A 22,649-nucleotide genomic window follows, 5' to 3' on the forward strand; every position below is an offset into this window, starting at 1 on the left:
GAAAATCTTTCTTTTTAGATACCCTCACCCCTTGGCCTTAAAATATTTCCAAAATGCTATTTTTGATTAATTTGAGTAGTTTTTGACAAAAAGTGTAGTTAAGACACACGATTAAATGCCAAACAGACATTAACAAAAATAATATTAAATTTGAATAATACCTTATATAAATTTTATTATTTAAGAATTAAGATTGCTCAGTACAATGAAAATAGAGAGATACATACATCTATTTGCACGGACTGCATTACTAAAAATGTGAACTTGTAACTATCCATATTTTTTAATCTGATTGGATATCCAAATTTTTGGGAAAAAGATAATAAAAAATTCCATAGATTATACACTTACCTCAATTTATTATTTTATAAGTAAAATTTATACTACCAATATAAAATAAGAATAATATAATCGTATCTTTTATAACTATTTCATATATTTTCTTAGACTTCTAAAACAGCGTAAAAATCACAAAAAAGGTATTATTTATATTATGCATTTATTTATTGAAGACATATTTTATCAAATTTTCAAATCGTTGCCTATTATATTTTACGCCTTGAAGTAAATACTCTCTCTGCTTCGGATTTTTAGTTATTTAGTTCCCATAGTCAATCATCATTTTTATTCATCTCTTTGTAATACCTGAATATTATGTATAATTTTTCTTTTGTTTCACGTAGTCTTAATCTCTTGACCATGATTCAATAGGTTCTTAACTCCTATTTGATCCTATATTTAGTATAGCTAAAGAAAAAGATGTAATTCTGGACCAATAAGATTATTTTTTTGTTAGTTTTTTCACTTATAATCTGAACTATAGGTTTGCCTAATCTAAAATTATCAGGCTTTTGAGTAGAATATAATATTAGGACTATATTCCTACTTTGATCATCATCTAAAGTATTGCTGAATAGAGGGACCATTACCAACTCCTGTGCCATACACAACATGTGGTTATGAAGCTTTTTCATGACTATCTCTGCTAGATGACTTTCTTTCTTCTTCTTTTTTTTGTACAAAAACATGTCTTGGTAAAATTTCAAGTCATTGACAGGAGCATCCGCTGCAAATCCTTAAGTAGTTTATATTAGTTTGTAAAACAAACTAAGGAATTTCTTCTTCCTATCCAGCTTTTTCATTGAATCTTTATCATATTTCATTTCCTCAATTAATAAAACTATCGTTTGGGAATATATATTCCTGGGCATCCATCTTGTTTGATGAATTGATCCTGGTTTCTTCCAGTGGTTACATAAAGGAGAAGTGAAATCACAGTGATTTCTACCATATTTTGATAATTAACTCATAGAGATGTGTATGATTTCAAAATTTTATCGATTTTCTTTAAGTAATTTGTCTTTTTTTTGCCATTATCCTTTAATAGTGAGGCTTTTTGGTTGTTCTTTATTCAGTTACCCCATTTGGGATTGAAGTGTTTGAACCATAGATTTTCTGCAGACATAACTTTACTTATCAACTTTTCCCCAAACTTTGTCTACAACTTAATTTAGTATATGCATACATGCAAGATATAATAGCTTTTGTCTAATATGTTTTTATATAACCTAAGCGGCTACAATATGAATTCCGCTATTACTGGAGGTGGTGTCAAAACACCAGATCATTTATCATATCCGTAATTTCCACATCTCGAAGAGATCTATTGATTCACCGGCATAGCATTCTCCTGTTGAGCTGCAAATCACTAGAGCTCAAAACAGTTTTCTTTCAGAATATCCGTGTTGGATTACCATTTTGGTATGTTAGTGTAGTGCAGCATATGGAGGAGGATCTCAAAAGAATCCCCACATGTATGTTTCATTAAATTCATGTCTAGAAATCATCATGTTTTGACGAGTAGTTGATGTAGTTACAAAGAAATTATATAAGTCTGCCCAGCCAGATTTTGTACAAGTACAAACAACACATGTTAATGTTCTGTCAGCTAGTCCTAAACGATCAATGGTATTGCATTATATATCACATTCTATAATTTTTTGAGAGAAAGTCATATGCAGTCTCAACCAAGAACCCTATTTACCAAGTCATTTCAAGAGTCTTAATTCTTAAATAATAACAAACAAGTATGTAGCTAAACTAGGTTATTATTAACTTAGTCCAATAACTATCTGTCTAAATTTTACGTTTTGAATAATAGAAGTCTAAGAAAATATAAAAGTTAAATCATTCTGATTTTCATATTAGTGAAATATAATAAGTGTAGGGGGCTCTGGGGGACCATTATTATTATCAAAATGGTGTTCGAAATAACTCAAAAGACTCATTCAAAAGATTCATGCAAGGAAGAAATGGGCTTCGTTCATATATGGCGTCGAAAGTGGCCTCTTCACGCACAGAAAGCTATTTTCACCTATTTTTTTAATCGCTCTCTGGACAATCTACCATGAAATCCAGACATCTCTTGCATGGGACATCATGGACTTAAGAAGATTATCCTGAGCTGTTTTCTTTAACTCATCCCAGTCCAAATCTTTTTTCCTCAGCAACGTTTTGGACTTGCTGACGGTGTAGACGGTGATCTAAACTCCTTGAAGTACGTGATTGGAAATATTTTTATAAAGTTCAAGTCTCACTTTCTTGACTATTACGTATGCAAAAGAACTCAGATTTGTTTTGTTTTTCCAACTAATTCTTGTTCCTTTAATATATTGAAATAGGACTTAATTTCAATCTCTCAACCATCATTATTTATGAAGTGTTCAGGCTGCAATGGACCACTTGGTATGTACTATACACTAATGATTAAATCAAATAAAAGATAATTAGATTTTTAATTTTTCAAAATACAGAAAGAAAAAAAATGGAAATTTTTTAAGTGTTCTATACATCATTATCTAAATGCCATAAAAGTTCCACTAAATATGTCTAAACGTATATGTTTTAAGATATGATACGTTTTTCAAGGTTTGTTAGGAGAGACGAGGTAGATTTAATCAGGACAGAGACAATCCCCAACTTTTCCCTCTCACTAAAGATAATTTATCAATGCAAAAATTTTAATGAATTAACATATGTTATTTCATACAAATTACACAATGGATGAATAAATTATTACTTTTTCCTTACTATAGAAAAAAATTGGCTAGGTTTAGTATTTTAAGATTTATTGTTTGATTAATTAATGATTTTCGATATTTTCTATAATCTTTTCCTTTCTTTGTTTTCTCATAAATAATATGAAGTCGTTCAAAATGCCTCTCAATGGAAAGATTGATATTATTAAAATAACAACATGACAATTTATGTATTTCCCATTAAATAATAGTACAGGGGGACTCGCTCATTACAGCTTTTGGGAAGAAGAAAAATCTGCGTTGTACGTTGACTTTTTTTGTATTGAAACTCTTAAAATGAGAAATATTTCTTTTTTTTGGAAAATAAATTTCGTTCCTAACATTGAGACCCTCAATGCCATTGTCAGCCAGCACTAGAACACATGACAGAGGACTTCATCTGTTGGGGGTGCCAGATTTTCCGTCGCCACCTGGAAGCCATCACTTTGAAACATAGTAACAAATGGATTCCAATGATATTCGCCCTATGGACTTTTTTTTAATAGATTTTTATTTTTTACCATTATTTTTCTCTGTAATAAATCAATTCAAAGAATCATGTATTATTGATGAATATATATTCTATGAAGTCATTTAATGTTAAAATAATTTTCGAATGTGTTTCTAATGACACTGCTGTTCCTTCATATTTGGGGTTCAAAGGTGCTTAATCTATAGCAGAGCTGTAGTACATGAGTCTGAACTTGTCTCAAGTCCTGATTCAAACAATATTTTTATGGACTTTTGTGGGACTCAGAAGAATTTGTATTCGAAAATAGGAAGACTAGGAAAGGTGAACATCGTTACCCTTGTCATCTTGTATCATTGTGAGGTTTATCATATGCATGAAAAAACTTCATATAATACTCACTTCTGATAGGTACATCTTTCTCTTCGCTATCCTTCACTATTGATTACAGTTTGACTGATAATTAAGATCTTATATTAATTATACAGTCTTAAAAATAAAATGAAACTTCTGATATTATATTCATCAACCGAAAAGCTGCTTACACATGATTTTAAAATATTTAAGTTTTTATAGGCTTATGGAGTTATAAGTAATAAGAGAAATAAACACTCACATCTAGATAAAAAAAAAAATATTTAATTTACATAGAGAAAAAGTGTTAGACATAATTCGTGCTTAGTAAAATGTACCATTTGTAATTAAGTAATAAAAACAAAAATAAACTACAAATTTGGTGACATTATCTGCACTGCCACACTTAATGGTCATTAGTTCCAAGTTAAATTCAGAAGTTTGGCAAAAATCTTTGTTATTTATTTTTCTTTAATTTACAAAGATAAAATTTTTTTTTTTAGTATTGATAGTTTGTTATTTCTCATATTCATTATATAGACATTATTTTTTGGTTTAAATATTTATATGGATGATTTTAATTTTTATATTCTTAGTCTTTAAACAAAGTTTATAAATTTCAATTTGTTAGAAACTTATCCGATTGTGAATGAGTTGTGAATAAAATTATTGTTTATGTCGGGATAATAATTAAAAATTTGCTTAATATTCATCCTGTTGTGACGTGACTGAGAGAAAGAGAGAGAAAGGCGTGTAGGAGAGTATATGTAACACTTTATATACAAGACCATACACCTAACAGGGACTCTCCTATCAGGATATTTATAGTTAACAAGTATAAACACATTTTAATACAAACGGTTTATGATAATACAAGAATTTAAGAGGTGGGAACGGAATTAGTTACAATAATAAAGAACACTGCCCCTTCAATCACCAAGCAACACCAAGCTGGTTATTAGAACAATAAATATATAAAAAAGAACATCTCTATCTGGAGCAACGACTCGTTGGGAGGTGATAATACAAATCCGCATTCTTGGAATCTTTTCATCCATACACGGGTCAGAACCTATGCCATTGCTACCCTGAGTATACAGCTCATCAACGGGAGATATCTTTTTTCCCCAACTACAGGATCGAAAGGAGGAAGCAGACACAGGTCGATCCAAAAATGGATAGTTGTCCCTAGTAGGGCACCAAACAGGTATGTAGCTTCATCTTCCAAGACACAAAACTCTAGTCACAACCATTTAAACTTCAAATACGAACGCCATCTATAAAAATTCCACCCAGGAACCTACAACAGAGAAGTAACACATGTGCATTTTTCAAAATCTCGAATTTAAATTTTAAGTTTGTTTCGTGGATTATAATCTCTACTTTGCTTAAACTATTTTTGTATATTTGATTTTTAATCCTAAACAACTCTCATAATTAATTTTTATTTTATTTCAAACATAATGTTTAAATCTGTGAAGACGTACATTTTTTCAAGACTTTGAAAAATGGTAGAGCCCTCCAAATGATGCAAAAAAAAATTGCTATTTTAATCATTTGTGCAAAATTACCCAAATTTTGATGCACCTTGTGTTTGTATAGCTTTAAAAAAAATACATCAACAGGACACCCAATGTGCAATACACATTGGATTTGATTCCATCCTTGTCGCCAGATATTGTGACGTTACCGAGAGAAAGAAAATAAAGGCATGCAGGAGACTTCAAGTATGTCTAACACTTTATTTACATAGTTATACTACCTGACTGTGACTCGCCTGTCAGGATATTTATGGGTAAAGAACATATAAGTACACTATAATACAAGAGACTGAGAGGGGGAAAGGACTTAGTGATAATAATACACAACCATCCTTTCAAGATTTTTAATGTCAATAAAAAGTCTTTTCGATATTAACGGGTCATAAAATTAAAAATACAATGACTATATATTATTCTAAAAAGCTAGCGAAATTTTTATAAAGATCTACCAGTATTCAATTTTCAATGAGCAAATAGATGAAATATAAAGTATGATTGTATTAAAAATATCCGTTTTATAGTTATAAAAAAAATTGGTCGGAATAAAATGAAATTTGGCTGATACAATCATTAGGTAATATTGAATTTTTGTGATGCAATAATTTTCGATGATTGCATCATACATTAGTATAAAAGGGCTCAGAAAACACTACAAGATGTTATTTGAAATTCAATATGGTGAGAGATCACTCTTTGGAGACCAGGGCCAAGGTTGTTGGCATGATAAAGGGCGAATCAAGCCAGAGAGACGTTATTGAAAGGTTACAGATTCCTCTCAGGACCATTGAGAATTGGTGTAAGAAAAGAAAGAATGGACAACCCTTGTAAATCAGAAGGGTCGAGGAAGGAAGAAAAAAATTAGCAAAGTTCCCAAACAGGTGATTTCAAAATCTTTGACCAAATAGAGGCAATCCACAAGGAAACTTGCAGCAAGATTGACTTCAAAGGGCTATCCAATATCCAAGTATATTTCCACATCTACCTGAGGTACTTTTTGAACTCTTCGCAATACTAACCTCGTCTGCACCCCAAACTTTCAGAAAACCAAAGGTAGGCCAAGTTTCAATTCTGTCGTGAGAGAAAACACTGAAACGCAGATGACTGGAAATGCGTCCTCTTCGGTGATGAAAGTCTGTTTGACCTATTTCATGCTCCAAATCACCAAACAGATCGGGTTTGGGTAAGATATAAGGGAGATGTGGAACCCAACCCACTAAAACTGTGAAATTTCCTCTGAAAATTCAGGTTTGGGCCGTTATCCGCTACCAGGTAGTGTCAGATCTTCATCTGATTTAACGAAACCAAACTGTAACATCCGAATACTACTTAACGGAGATCCTCAGCAAGTCTCTGTTGTCAGATTTGTCTCCTACTGAAGAATCTGGATCTCCTTTGAAGAGGAAAATTTTGTCTGACACATCAAAGAACCATTTTCCAGCAGGATGGTGCCCCTGCTCACCACTCCAAAAAGGCACAAAAGTGGTGTTCAGACAAATTAGATTCCTCCCAACAGTCCTGATTTGCCTCCCATTGAAAAGTTGTGAGCCTTGGTTCAGAGGGAACTCAATGAAAATACACCAACAACTTCAGAGGATTAATTTTAAAAAAACTGACAGAAGCTTGGGAAAAAATGTATCCAGATACTTTGAATAATCTGTAAGAAGGGATGCTAAAACACATGAAAACATGTATTAAGATTAAAGGTTGTCATATTGGGAAGTAAATAAAGTTTGTGCCAAAAAAAATTACTTGTTTAGGTTATTTCATGATTTTTTTTTTTTTTAAACATCAATTTTTGGACATACGGTATCACTATTAACTAAATATATATATATATTGTTACTAAAAGAGACCTTATATACCTTATATATATATTTTATCTTGTATGCTTACAGGGATTTAAACTTTAACTAGAAATTAATGAAACAACATCATTTCCTAAAAGATATTTTATCAAGTTTGTCCCTTCGAAAAGTTTTCATATACATTTAAAGGATATTTATGACTTTTTTTTTTTTTTGTTTGTTGCAAGAACATTTTTTAAACATATTAATGAATAGTTTGTCGTCATATGAAAAAAGTTATGAACTTAAAATAAAAAGATCACCATCAGCAATATGAAACGTAAGAACTTCAATTCAGTCAATGAGTGAATTAAAAATTTGTTGTAATCATCACTATGAATTTTAACCAAAAAATAATACCAGATTTTACAACATGATTTTCATTGCTCATTGAAAATAAATGCAAAAATAAATGTATTATTCTATAAATATTTTAACTTTGAAGAAAGTAGGAGAATAGGAAATGAAAAGGTAGAATAAGAATAGCGACTGACAAAAATGGAAGGTTGTGTGAGTATTTATTGAGGCTGATCATTCGATTGTTTTTGATAAATCCATACTGTAGAACTGACTGTAAATTAAACGTACGCTTATTGAGTTCAAGAGAATATTTTCCCCCAATTGCGTAGTCCAATGAGCTCCGTCGCTCAATATTTTTTTATTGGTCAGTTTTTGAAACTAAAGTATTAGCTTACGTTCTTAAATTCTTCTTTTTCTATAAATGTATAACTATTGGTGGTTAATCAAATAATTAAACATAACTAATTCTTTAACTATTCTGTAAAATACTTCAATTCAAAGTATAATTGAGGAGGTGTAAGTTGATACAAATATGTGACAATATATTTATTTTCTAAATTAATATTATTATAAGTATAGGTTTATTTGAAATATATATTTTTAGCTAAATTAAATTTTGTTTCAATTATACCAATAAATACTATTAATAATCACTACTGTGTCAAATTTCCCCATGGATGGTTTTAGTTGGTTTAAAAAATATCAACATTTAAATTTATAAATTGATATTTTTTTGGATAAAAAACTAAAAACTATATTAAACTATAACTAAATTTTGTTCCAACAGTTGTATAATGTTTTCAAATTTTTCAAACACAAAACTAAGATCTAAATACTATTTTTTCAATTGTATAGTGCATAAACTACCCCTTTTTTTACGCATACCAATGAAATATAGAATTATATTCAAAATTATTTTTCATCTACCATGACTTATAGAAAACATTTATTTACACAAATGAAATTAAAAAAATAGTTGTTAAGACTAAAATTGACCGAAAACAATGTAACTAATATATTATCATATGTGATACAAATGATATTATATTCAAATTTTATCTTTTGAAAAAATGTGTTATATCTGTGGAAAAGAATATGAACACAGTCAGTGAGCTAATTTATATCTGAAGAACACAAATGATAGATATAAAAAAATATATTTTACATTAACTTTATAAGGTTTTTACAAAACTGATATTTGTTCTGACTACTTATGTCAAAGTTATATTCACATTGTAAGTCAATAAATACTAACAAAAATCTATTATATGGTTTTAGTAACCTTTTTTTTATGAAAGAGTTAAGTGGAAATACAGTCAAATTTGAGTAAAGTAAACAATTATTTTGTAGATGAAAAATTGACCATATTTGAAGCTTTATGTTATCCGACATATATAGAAAAACAACAATTTTGTCAATACTTATGTAAATTATAAAGCAACCAGTGTTTGATTAAAATCTAGTTTTAAGTCCTGTTTTTGAAAGATCATAAAGGATTTTTAGCTAATCTGTCAACAAAAGTGTTTTTGGATGGTACCCATGGTATGTATCTGTATTGATTCAGATATAATTATATAATGAATTTAAAAAGGAACAAATAATTAAAAAGATTTACCTATAAAAAATGGAAAAATATCGTGAAAATTTGTTATTATCATGAATTAGAATGAAGTTGATGCCAAAAAAGGAAAAAAAAAAGATATCTTCCAGGTTTTTAAATTCATATTTTTTCTTATATGTACATTTATTATATTAAAGTTTGTTTGTATTTGTAAAAACATAATTGAAAGATGAAATGATATTTCTCAAATTGGAGTCCCAATTTATATATCTATTCTATGACAAAATATAATTGTAAATTCCTATGGCCAACTTATTCTGATTAACCTTTTCATAACGCCAAAAATAGGCCACATCAAAGTAGCAAACAATCATTGTAACATTGAAGTAGTTTAATAAATTGTATTTTTTAAAAAGACCATATCTGTTTTTAATATTGTTTTATAAATCAAATATATGTTTTAAACTACAATTAACATTCAACCTAGAAATTGAACTAAAAAACACAAAAATTTACTCATGTATGTTTATAAAATATTTTACCATATGTTTTTGAATTGTTCCATTCAATATGTAGATTAGATTTTATTTTTTTCAACCTTTTTGAAGTCAAAATCAAAATATTTAAATTTCTTATATCTTCAATTTTGATTTCAAAAAATATCTGAAATACACTAGTACTTGATCAACAGTAAAAAAAATCCCAACTCAAATGAATATGAAAATTTAGCAGACAAATTGTGTTGGCTTTTTTACCAGGGTGGGATTTCTAAGTTAAGTTACTTTTATTTCGAAATTTGGTCAATTTTATATACGTTTTTACATCATAAACTTATATTATGATATATATAGACTGAAAAAGAAAACTAAATTCGAGCTTGTGTGCCAATTTTTTTTTCAAATATTAGAGTGTCGGGTGACATGCCCTCGTTGATTTGACATGGAATGCTCCGATAGCTATTAAGCTATGCAATTTTCATACGAGTTATTTTATAAAAATGGTTTACCTCGAACTTATTTTTTCCCCTTTAAATATTATGTTATGGTGTAACTAAATCAATAATTTCATTAAGAAAAGAAAAAAATATAAAATAAATTAAGCATCTATTAGCTAACCAATTTATTTGAAGTTTAAGAGTAATATAGAAAATATATGAGATATTTAATTTGTTCAGATAAATAAAATTTAATATTTTATGGTTTCTGACAAGTAATGCTTATAATGATCTTATTATCAATCTTAAAATTATTCTTCATTAATTATTTTTTTATTTAAATTGTAGCTTAATCTAAATATTTATTGGGATTTAAGTGAATAAAAATTATCCTTTTGAAAATAAATTAAAAAACTTTGTGTAATAGTTGAGATTCATAAAATTAAGATTTCTTGTTATTGATATATTCGAAACTTTCTATCCTCCTATGTTAATAGAAAGATAAAAATTCTTATACCATCCAATATAAATCAACTACTGGAGTCTAATGCTTACTTTAGAGGCCCACAAAATGTTTTACGTCTTCCCTAAAAACTATTTACGAATCTGTGTTAAACAAAACTCTTTCCAATCTTTCCCTGTCCTATTCCAGAGGCATTTTATTATTGCATTATACGTCATTAGTTTTGTTGTATTCTGCACAAAGAAAAACAATCATCTTTAAAATGTTTCCTATAAAGTAAGCTCTCCACGATATTCTATAAATTGATGGACCTTAAATACTGTAGAATTAATACATAAATGTAACTTTATTATTTTTTTATTTTATTACTATCCTACAAATAAGTGACAAAAAAATATTTAAAAGGGTCTCCTCTTTCAAAAAATACAGCCTTTTGTCTGTTGAGGAAGGTCTCATAGCAGGCACTACCATCTCTTTGGCAATTTCGAATTAGGGAGGTGTTAAGTCCATCTTAATTTAGATCATGTTTCTTTCAGGCCCTTTCCTCCAAAATGGACCATATTCCCAAAGCCCTTCAAGTTTAAAATCCTTCCAAAGCTTTAAAAATTTATAGGTTGCTCTTATCACGTTTGATTTCGATATTATTATTCTGCTTTCTTTTGAAGAAAAGTTTATCTATTGATTTATTCCTAGCAAAACATGAATAAATGATATGCTATAAATTAAACGATATTAGCATACTTATTTATTTATAGAAATGCATAATTCAACGTTTCGCTGATATTTAAAGATATATAAATCTTTTATTCATACATTGAGAAAGGCAACATCAAATGCTTTAAATCGACTCTTGCTACAAAAGCTAATAATAATCTAATATACAGTAAGTAATAAAATATTTTATTGCGTAAATGTTTCATATTTACGTTTTACTTGAAGTTCTTTAAAAACTGTTGGATGTCATTTGAAAAAGGTGAAAGAAGTAGTATCAAATATGTAGATATAGTATACATGAGTCACTTTCTCACATTTATCTATATTTGTTTGTTTTATAGGGGATACCCATGAGAGTTGTAACACTTTTTACTATTTGATAAATATCTCAGTGTTATTTTGACTCTTAAAATGTTGAACTGCCCCTTTAGTCAGAACAGTTGCTACACATATTGCAAACGTACCTATTGTATTTAGCGTTACAATATAAAACATTTCTTCTCAATCAATAATTTTTTTTGTGATAATAAAATTTGCTAAATAATAAGATATTATTTTTAAAAAAACCATGAAAAACTGACTACATTAGTATTAAAAAATCGCCCTTAATCAGAAATAGTTTAAACTCATTATCTGGAATAAAGTAACACAAATATCATTTTTATGTATTTTTTATTCAATTGTACTGTAAATTATGATTATAATAAAAACTGTATCAATTCTCGAAAAGCCTCGACCTTTTGCAACTGTTTTGATTTATCTTTTATTAGAAAAATTCTCACTTTTTGTTATTTTTCTGGTGGTTTGATAAAAAAAATATATTTTTTCGTATTTCTCAAAAACATATAATATATTATTTATTTTTTCCAAGATATTTATCGAATATAATAAATTGTATTATTTACTTTTCACTATTTTGTTTTTTTAACAATATTTTGTAAAAAAAAACCTTAAAATATTCCATTATTAATTATTCTTATTTTATTATTCACCGTTTTTGGATAGATTTATTCAATTCTAATTTTTTTTTCTCAAAGGTTTTGGAATTAATAAATATTAATTTAATGTAAATAACTGATAAATTATAAACCTTAGTATTTGTTTGGTATTAAAATTTGAAAAAAATAGATTGTTGTAAAAAAAATTGATGTGATACAAATTTGAAAAATACTTGTATTGTTTATCAAAATACAATTATGGATTTAAAATATCTCGAAAGATTCATTTTTCTTGGAATTGAAACAATATAAAGTTTTTATTTGGCTGTTTAAAATCCCTTGTAACATATACACCTTAGTACATTAAGGGCAAGTAACGGATAGTTAAAAATAATTTTGAAAAGTCCATCATTAACTAACTTTTTTAATAAAAATAACTTTAATCATGTACCTTACTTATTTTTTAAGTAGAACCAATATGAGTCAGTTTTGTGACGAATTTTGTTTTTGAAAATATAATGTGTTATTAATATGTTTCATTTCTTGCTATGTTTAATTTCAATTTCCTAATTCTTCAACTGGGTTCATTCCTCGAACCATTTTCCTCCTCTAGTATACTGAAAAAACTATCGGATATGAATGTAATGCAAAATTTTGTTCCATATTTTGCACTTTTCTAATTTATCTTCTGTTGAATGTCAGTATCTGCATTGTTATAATTTCAAACAAATCTCTTTCAAGAATCAAGGATACACTTCTTCAGAGTATAAATTGCCCTCCCTGCTACAATAAATAAATCCAATGTTCCCTTCAACCTTCCCTACTGTAGTTGCTTATATTTATCCTGCATTAAAATGTAATTAATAAATATAAAATAATAAGTAACAAATCTAATATAATTTTGATCAATGAGGCAAATATTTATATATAGGGTTTCTCATTTCCTTCAGAGTGATATTGTTATCAAACAATAACAACCATAAAATATATATTTAACCATTTCTATAAAAATATGAGACTGTATATATCACCATTCTCAAAAAAACAGATATTACTTTTCAAATAAGGAACGTTTATGCTAAAATAGAACAATTTATAAATTATTTATCGGACACACAAATTATGTGAAAGTTTTTGGTTGATTCTTGGTCCATAATTTTATTTTGTTTTCCATATAGGAAACGTTCATTATGTGAGTTATTTGTTACTAATGTATTAGTGGTATTTCATGTATAGGCTATAAAAAGTAAAAAAGGAAAAAAAAATGTATAAGACTGTTGTTGTATTAAATAGCAAACCTTTGATTCTTTGTTCGGTATCATTTATTATCGTATCATTTGAAAAGCATAAATTGCACAAACTTTAAGTCAAGTGATTCTTCAATATTTATTCTGGTTTTATTTGATAATAATATAATTAAATTAAGTTCATATTATGAAATAATTAAATATAATATATTTTGGATGTTCAAAACGCTTTAAAATATTCCAAGAAAACAGGATCCCTGGCGATAAATCCTAATATCTATTCAATATTAATTTATTTATTTTCTCATGTTATGTTTTAACTACAAAATATGCCTTCAACTATAATTGTATTTTTCTTTCAGGCAAGTGAGTCTTTGATGATATGTCAAAGCTAATACTCGAATATATCTAGGATACCAACCAAATATCGAGCTAATATTAAATAAGATATTAGTGTGTGAAGACATGTACGGACTAATAGTTATACTAACCTTTATTGCTAGTATTAAACTGACTATAAGTGATTCTGTGACTCAATCAATTAATATTATAAGCTCAATAAAACCTCTAACAGAGCTCAATGACTCCATCAGAGACCCCAACTCAGTTATTAGGAACAACTCATCATTGGCATATAACACAGTCTATGAATCTGACACAGAAGGCAGCCCTGACGATGAAAGCCTTGATACTCTCTTCCTTGTACTCAAATCCGGGATTCTCATTCTCATCATTATTCTTGCTATATTCAACAATCTCTTAGTGGTTATTTCAGTATTTCGATATCATCGTCTTAGACATATCAACAACTATTTTCTAGTCAGTCTAGCAGTGGCAGATCTCCTCGTTGCATGCTTTGCAATGACTTTTAATGCCCTTGTTGAAATTACTGGGGAATGGAACTTTGGTTATATAATTTGTGATTTGTGGAACTCTTTGGATGTTCACTTCTCCACAGTCTCCACCCTTCATTTATGTTGTATCTCAGTGGATAGATACTTTGCCATTGTCAAACCTTTAAAATATACTTCATACATGACTGTTAAAGTTGCTGCAGTTATGATTGGAGTAGCCTGGACGGCGCCCACCTTAATATCATTTCTTCCAATATTTTTGGGATGGTACACAACTAAAGAACATCTTGAATGGAGGAAACAAAACCCAGATGAATGCATATTCAAAGTTAATCAGGTATAAAAATATTCATATATTATAAATATAAAATTATAATAAAAGAAAATGGTCTTTTATAAATATAAATAATTACATTTCTGAGCCATCACATTTTCTGTACCAGAGTTAGAACAAAAATAGTAGTATCTTAACAACATTAGTTAGCCTACATAGTATTAAAATAGTTTATGTGTGTGTCTAATGTTAGCCCTTCTTAAAAAAATATTGATAAAAAATTGCAAAAGGGGCCAGATACAGACTTTAGGCATTAAATAAAAGTTGTTTAGTATTCTGAGTTACTTACGTAAAGCCATGTTTAATTCTGATCAAACAAGATTCTTGGACTCTAAAGGACAAGTTTTTTTTTCACTTATCAGTTGTTGTTTTTTTTTTCATAAAACAAGATTGATTTCCTGTGTCTCAATTTTTTATTTATTTTGGATGTCGATTCTAAAATAGATTACAAAATTAAAAATCCAAAAAGCAAATTATTGTACAAACTAAAAAAGAGAAAACGTATAATACATACGAACTAAAATAGGGAATTAGGTAAATGAAGGAAGAAAAGGATCAGTTAGTTAGTCTTAGAATGTACCTTCATTATGGTAGAAAAAGAAACATGGCAAGCTATCAATAGCAATGACAATAAATAAATTACATGGTCAAACATTTTTTTTTTTAAACTGTATATTTACCAAAATAAGTATTTAGTTATGGTTAATTATATCTTGCATTTTCAAGAGTGTCAAAAGGGTTGCAGTTGGTACTATATTTACTTTAAAATGTAAAGAAAATAACAACAAAAATTTGTAAAAGGAGGTTTTACATTAAAAATAAACCTTTCATGTATTTATAATAAATCATTTTACTATAGAATTTTAACATAAAGAAACAAAATATAAATACAAATCTTTTTTGATTATTCATTTTGTATCTTTAAGATAGAGCGTTTGCACTTGTAATATGTTTAAATTAATTTTACTATTAGTATGAGCTGAGAATCTGTGTTAAAAAATATATAATTTTAAGATTACGCTCCTTTTGTCATCACTTTGTAGAAAACCAATGAGGTAAACCCAGTGTGGGATAAAATAGTTTTGGATTGGAAAAATGGGAAAAATAAAAGCTGAAAGGGATTTGTTCTTAAAATCCCAAATTACCTAAAAAATTTCTAGGTCTTTGGTCTTTTTGGATAAAGGATTAAAAGTTTCCAGATATTCTCGCCTTAGAGATCCCGGTAGAATTGTTCGGATTTTCCTGTTGACTGTTAACTTTTTTTGATGATTAACTTTTATTAATTTAAAAAAATACACCAAATTATTAGTTATCATTTGTTGTAAATAAAATTTAAATTTAAAAAAGTTAATTTTTCTGCATGCTCAAAAATCAATGAATTTCTTGTTGGCTCATAAGGGAGATTGAAAGCCATAACTTTTTATGTTATTTAAAGTCAACTTCCTCACCTCTCGATCTCTAATCTAATTTCAACTACTTCACTCATTAAAAAAAAATACTTGGAGCACTAAAAAAAAGGCTATTTTCAATTATTTTACTAGTCTGGTCCATATGAGATCAATCGGTCTTGAACTGTCTACAGTTCCTAACTGAGATTTGTATTCTTGCCATATGAATTGAAATATTTATTAACCAGTGCTTGAGTCAAGACTTGTGTCTTATAACGGACCCCGGACGATACAAATGATTTGAAACTGACTCAGAAAATATGTACTCGGTAGCAATCTCGATTAACATATTCAAGTTAAAGAATTTTTCAAGTATAATGGTAAAGAATCAATTGTACTAATTTTCTTTGTACAACAATACAACTATGTTTCCACATAATTACAAAATATAATTAATATAAACTTCAATCATAGTTAATACACGCGTTAACAAGGAGGGAGACAAGGAGGGGGGACTCTCGTACTTTTTAATTTATATTAATTCTATTTTTTGTTCATAAATTTAAAATAATCATTTTTTCCGAATCCTTGGTTTTATTACAATCAACAACATATTTATGTAAATTAAAAAAGGGAAGAAATTTTTTTTTTAATGTGGGGATATATTAGGTCGTTTAGTTGTCATTACATTTTATTTTAAATTTGAACTCTTGTATCCAATTGTATGGTAATTAAATCGAATAATCATTTATATCTAAACCTCATTTAAAATATTTGCAGACGGGCAGAAAAGTACCAGGCTTAACAATGAAAACACGTTTATCTGTTTTGTTTAAAGTTGCCTTTTTTTACTTGGTTTATGGAGTGGATTCCCATAATACTTTTCAAACCATTGCTAACTTAAACTGTATTTTTTTCAAAACAGGGAGCAGTGTAAAATTATAACACAAATTTTTTTATGGAAATAACAAAATATGTTCATGGAATTTTTACAACTGTCTTTCGAAGGTTGGTACTAACTGAAAATGAGGTGAAAAAAAATTTCCACCGCCTATTTGTGAAGCCCTCGACTTTTCAGCCCATGTGTTATACATAGAAAATATGGATATTGTTATCTTTACTTTTTTGCAGATATTTTGATTTGAATTATATATGAATTACAGTTAATTATGCAGGTGTATACACAATCAAACCCTTAATGAAGAACATTTATTTTACATTTATATAATAGACTGTATTTTATGCAGTAATTCACATAAGAATATCTTTAAACCACGGATGTAGAATGACCCCAATTCTAAAAATAACTAAGTTGCATAGAAATAAAATATTAAACTAACACTTTCAGTATTTGTAAGAGCACGACTAACATCATAAATACTAACTATTTTCTTAGAAATGAAATATGTAATCCCCACTAACTGAAAAATCACGAGTAATATCAAATAAACGTAGTGTCGTATATTTTCTAACATATGGTATAATTTATTAGAATGTGTTTGACAACTTTGAATTGAGTGACACTTTGTAATAAAAATGTATATTAAATTTTTGACCTTCAACAACTATTTGTAACAGTCTACGTTTGTATGTATCTGAAATTGCGCACAAAAAATTGTCGACGTTCCAATTAATTGAAACTTTTGAGCCATTCTCATTTGAGTAAAAAATAAATAAACAAAATAAAAATAATACAAAAACAAAAATATTTATATATTGTTTGATTCGTGATACTCTTATAATTTTCCAAAAAAAAATTAACATTAAAAGTTTATTGACTTCTTAATGGAAAAAAATTAAGCAATTATGTATACCGTGAAAGTAGGTGAAATAAAAATTCCATTAGGCCTGGTGGATCTTGTGTATCAGCAAATAGATGTCTAAAAATAGTTTAAAGATTCGGCGTTTCCCTTGAACATTTATATTTCAGCAGCAGGACCTGTAAATTAATAATACAGATGAACTATTAGTGGGGGGTTGGGGGAATTTAACAAATGAATTGAAAACAATAATCGAATTTATATCCAAAACTCATCTCAATTTTTCTCTCAATGAGAAATATCCTTGCTATTATTAATGAACAATAATCAATGTATAATTTTAAAAAAAGATATAAATTTAAAAAAATGCATCTTCACGGATTTTGGTTCCATATTGTATTTTTTTAAGTGATCCCATTATGAAATATTAAAACTATGTACATTGATTGTTTTATTCTTTCGATCCTGGAATATCATTACCAAGAAAGGAGTCAACTTTACTCCTTTATGAGGTCTGACAATTTTCCTCCCGAATAATATTTCTCCCTCACTATCTATTAGGATTAATTTATAAGGATCTAACGAAGAGTCTCGTTATTATAATTTTTCTCCGTAAAAATGGAAATGAATCTATTTCAGAACAAGATACAGAATCAGTAAAAACATTTGTACATAAGTTTTTATTAAATTTACTTCTGATTTGGGGACTGTTTTCAATGTAAAATATGACTCTGCAAAAATAATAGTTCCAAGTTACAATAATTCCAGATATTTCAGAATTCAGATGACAAAGATAAAAATTGAAATCAGTTTTGGATTCTGTGCTCAAATATAAATTACTTTTTCGGCTTGAATTCATTTGTACAAAATGAGTGTTCCCTTCTATAATTAGTGATGTTTATCTAAATTTGGACTATAAATCTTGTATACGAGCGGCAGGCTTCCTCTTCTTTTTCGTCTTTTTTTTACAATGTGTATTTATTATATGTATTGAGCACTCCCTGGCTCTGAGAGAATCGTATAAAAATTGTATTCTTCAATATTTTTACCATTTTCTAATTTTTTCTAATTGCATCATTTAAAATATTGTCCAAATTTCTAAGAATTTTCTCGAATATCGATACAATGCTGCTCATATTGAATATTTTTTCAAATATATCGGGTTTTCTATTTTGATACGATATGTCAGCTATCGTTTAGTCCCAACAAGTCCTTTTCTTCTTTCTACTTCGTGAATATGATTAGCCATTTCTGCATTGAAGTATTTCCTTATTATATTTCTAATTCTACTTTTTTTCAATGTTTTGACTGGGCATAGAGAAATAAATACATAAAGGGAAGAAGGTGAGCTACAGAGTGAGCAATTTACTCTACCGGAATAATTGAATATTCTCAAAAGAAATGACGTCATATGTGCTTTTGAAAAATATATTATACAATATTATTTGAATTTTATATAATGTATATTTCAAGTGGAGCAAAATGACCTTTGAATGAAGTTATGAATGCAATTTATTTAAATTATTGACATAATAAATACCTGGGTTTTTTTCATCATATTTCTTAAAGACTGGATAAAATTTGTAGTCTTAATCATCTTTCTAGATTCTGATTGATAAATCATTAGGAGCAGTTTAAAAATTAATCCAAATGTTAATTTATCTATTGATTTATTAAAAAAAATATCTTGAAATTAATTTAATAATTACACATAATAAATTTCTCGTATGTATGAAGTGCTTGTCCATATGTCTCATTTTAAGCCTAATTTCCTGGTCTTCGACAACTAAAAATGATGTCACGGATCTTTATTTTTTTTTACAAAAATATTTACCAAAGTAAAGTTTTGTATAAATATCCTTGATTCTAAAACTCGATCTACTGGACAAGGTTGTTATTTTGAATCAAAAGGATTGTATATTATGAAGAATAGAAAAACAATTTCAAGGATTGATATGGCTTTTCATATCCTACGTATAGGAACATATTTTACGTTAAAAAAGCATATATTGCCCTGACCTATCTTTAAACCATAAACTATTTGAACTTGAGTTAATGATTGTTTTTTCATCACGTATATTCAAAATATCAGAGTGGATTTTAATGTAGGATAAATATAAACAACTACTGTGGGATAGATCGAAAGGAAAATTGGATCTAACTTTTATTGCACCCAGGGCAGCTTATACTCTATTGCATTCTATCCTTGATTCTTCCAAAAGATTTGTGAATAATCAAAAACAAAGCAGGTGATTGTTTACAAGAGAAGATAGATGAAATTTTCAAAAATAGATCTTTTATTTGGCGAAAATTCACATCAGACAATCTTAATTGTTTGAGAAATTCTGATATAATGGAGGAGGACATTCAAAGGAAAATTGCAGCGGATAATAACCCCAGTCGAAGAACTAGGAAACTAAAGTTAAATAAAAAATAATCTCTTAAAAGTTAAAGTATAATTTATAATGACAAGGTTTAGACTAAAACCGAAGATATATTGTAATGTTTCAAAAAGATTTGCAGGGCAGGATGTGTGAGAAGAGTAATCGTTTCTAAATATAGTAAAAAGTCAACGGCTACTCTTTATTCTTATGAATAAATATTCAACTGCATTTAAATTAATTTTAATAATAACAAAACTCCTGTTCCTGATGAAATGGAAGTAAAATTTTATTCTAGATTTAAATATCATGAGAATTTCCTTATTTACTAAGTGGTGGTAAATCTATGAAAAGTTTTCTTAATCAATCAGTGAAGAAGGAATAATATTAATTCGAAAAAGGGAGAAAGGACTGAGAATGGTCATTGGGGGCCAATAACATTGCTAAACGAGACATATCAAATTATATTTGGTTTATTTTCTGATCTGATTCACCCAAATATTAAATAAGAAAAATGTTACTTTCAGAAAGATTTCCAAAAAGGAAGAAAAGTGTCAGTTGTGTTTCGAAATACACAAAGTGCGATTCATTCTGTATAAAGTAGGAAAAGATATGGTGCCCCTATCGCTGTTGATTTTTGTAAGCCATTGGATACGGTAAATTACCACTATATTCTACATATTACGAAGAAATTTCTTCGAAAGCGTTTTTACAACCGAAGAAAAAAAAGGATCTTAATGCTAATTAAAAGCTGTCTTCCTGGATGTTCTTTTGTTTGTTATGTCCATATAATAATTAGCTATAAAAATAAATCACAAGTTTGGTGGATTTGGTATTTAATTTGACACACCTATTTAATTTATCTTTACGCCGACGATTTGACATTTTTTTATAGAAGTCAACTCATCAACCCAATTTATTAGAAGGATTGAGTTAATTTTTTCATCTTTTTTAAATTAAGAAAAGTCTTGTACGGAAATTAATCAGAGAAAAACTAGTATTCTTCTATTAGGTAATATATTCCAGTTAAAGGATCAAAGTTTGTAGGTTGCACTATCAAATGAAAAACTAATGTATTGTATTTGAATATGAAAGTCTAGGAGAATTTTGTTCAAACTGGGTTACACTATCAACTACAATATATAAAATAATCTCTTTTCGACAAGGTTTGAATCTTATCCAATCATTATGTGTAGATTTGGTAATCAAAGAAGAAATCAAATAGCTTTTGTGTCTCTTTTAACACATATATTCACCCTTTTTAAATACTTCCAAAACATATTGATGATGAAGTAGTACTCATGTGGGAGATTTACTCAAAATATACATTAAAATATTTTTTGATACATCTAATAAACCAGAGTTTGAATGGAGATCAAAATGTGTGTCATTTTAGTATTTAGTCTTAAATTAGCTTGTTCTTAGTTGTAGATCTTGGCTAGGAAGTCTAATTTTAAGCTAGAACGTTGATATAACGCAATTTCTCATATAGTATTAATAATATATTATTTTAGGTTCCGTATTTATCTTTATACAAATTAACATGTATGATATGAGCGCATAAAGATGCATAAAAAAACGTTGAATATTACTTTCCTTATGATAATCACTCTGTTATTTTGGCTGTTTAAATAGTTTCTCAGCAAAAAGTGATCAGAGCATAATACTAAATGAGACACCGGCGTGAAGTCTCTCCAACGCACAGCTTGTTATATAATTATCCCGAATCTCCATTAAAATAAACAAAATGAAACTAGAAATTGAATTTGAACATATAATTTTCAATCTAATATTTACCTGGATCTGTAGGTAGCCTATGGAAACTAAGTCTTGAGGAAAACCTTGTTTCAAATTGGAGCAACCATTAGTATTAATTAACTACTAAAAATTTGGTATATAAGTATATTTTGTGAGCAATTAAAAAAGTGAATAGGAAATTTTAATTTAATAAATGAATTATCCATTCAAGTATATTTAAAATATGATAAAGAAAATATAATACTTCTTATATTAAGGGATAAAATACTTTATTGATTGACAATCTCCAATAATTTCAACATGCTGAAATAATATTCAAATCTGATCTAGTATTTTAAAGTTGGGTAATCAATTACTCTCCTTTATCTGAAAATAACATACCCTTTCATTAAGCTACTGTTGATAACAGTATACTAAAAATTATAATGCTGTACTACGTTATGTAGTATGCCAAACTATAAATAAAATTTCTATAGGGTAGTAGTGATAAAAGGCTTATTACTCATATTAATGTTAGAATTAGAGGTGAGAGTAATCCAATGTGATATATCTATAATATGAAGATCTTTCTATGTTTCTAAGACTTTATATTAATAAAGTAGTAAAAAACATAAATTGTTAATTTGAAATGGTATTTCTCTTGCTTTTTTATCATTTTGACCTAGATGTGTGCTGAAAGACAGCAAAAAACAAAGGTATCTTGAAAAAATTGTTATCAAAATAGTAAGAAGA

At 28.0% G+C, this 22,649-nt stretch overlaps 1 protein-coding gene across 8 annotated transcripts in view; it reads left to right on the forward strand.

Annotated features, from left to right (window-relative positions):
* Nucleotides 1-22,649, forward strand: part of LOC121129225 (octopamine receptor beta-2R) — a 258,818-nt gene that overhangs the window by 190,504 nt on the left and 45,665 nt on the right. For all 8 annotated transcript variants that reach the window (XR_011783470.1, XM_040724929.2, XM_040724931.2 and 5 more), the window contains one exon: nt 13,805-14,633. Coding sequence is in view for 7 of the 8 variants with exons in the window: in XM_040724929.2 (XP_040580863.1) it covers nt 13,908-14,633 (726 nt within the window). In the remaining variant the exon portion in view is untranslated. The remainder of the gene's footprint in view (nt 1-13,804; nt 14,634-22,649) is intronic.

This window comes from Lepeophtheirus salmonis, chromosome 14 (genome assembly GCF_016086655.4).
Source record: "Lepeophtheirus salmonis chromosome 14, UVic_Lsal_1.4, whole genome shotgun sequence".
NCBI lineage: Eukaryota > Metazoa > Arthropoda > Copepoda > Siphonostomatoida > Caligidae > Lepeophtheirus > Lepeophtheirus salmonis.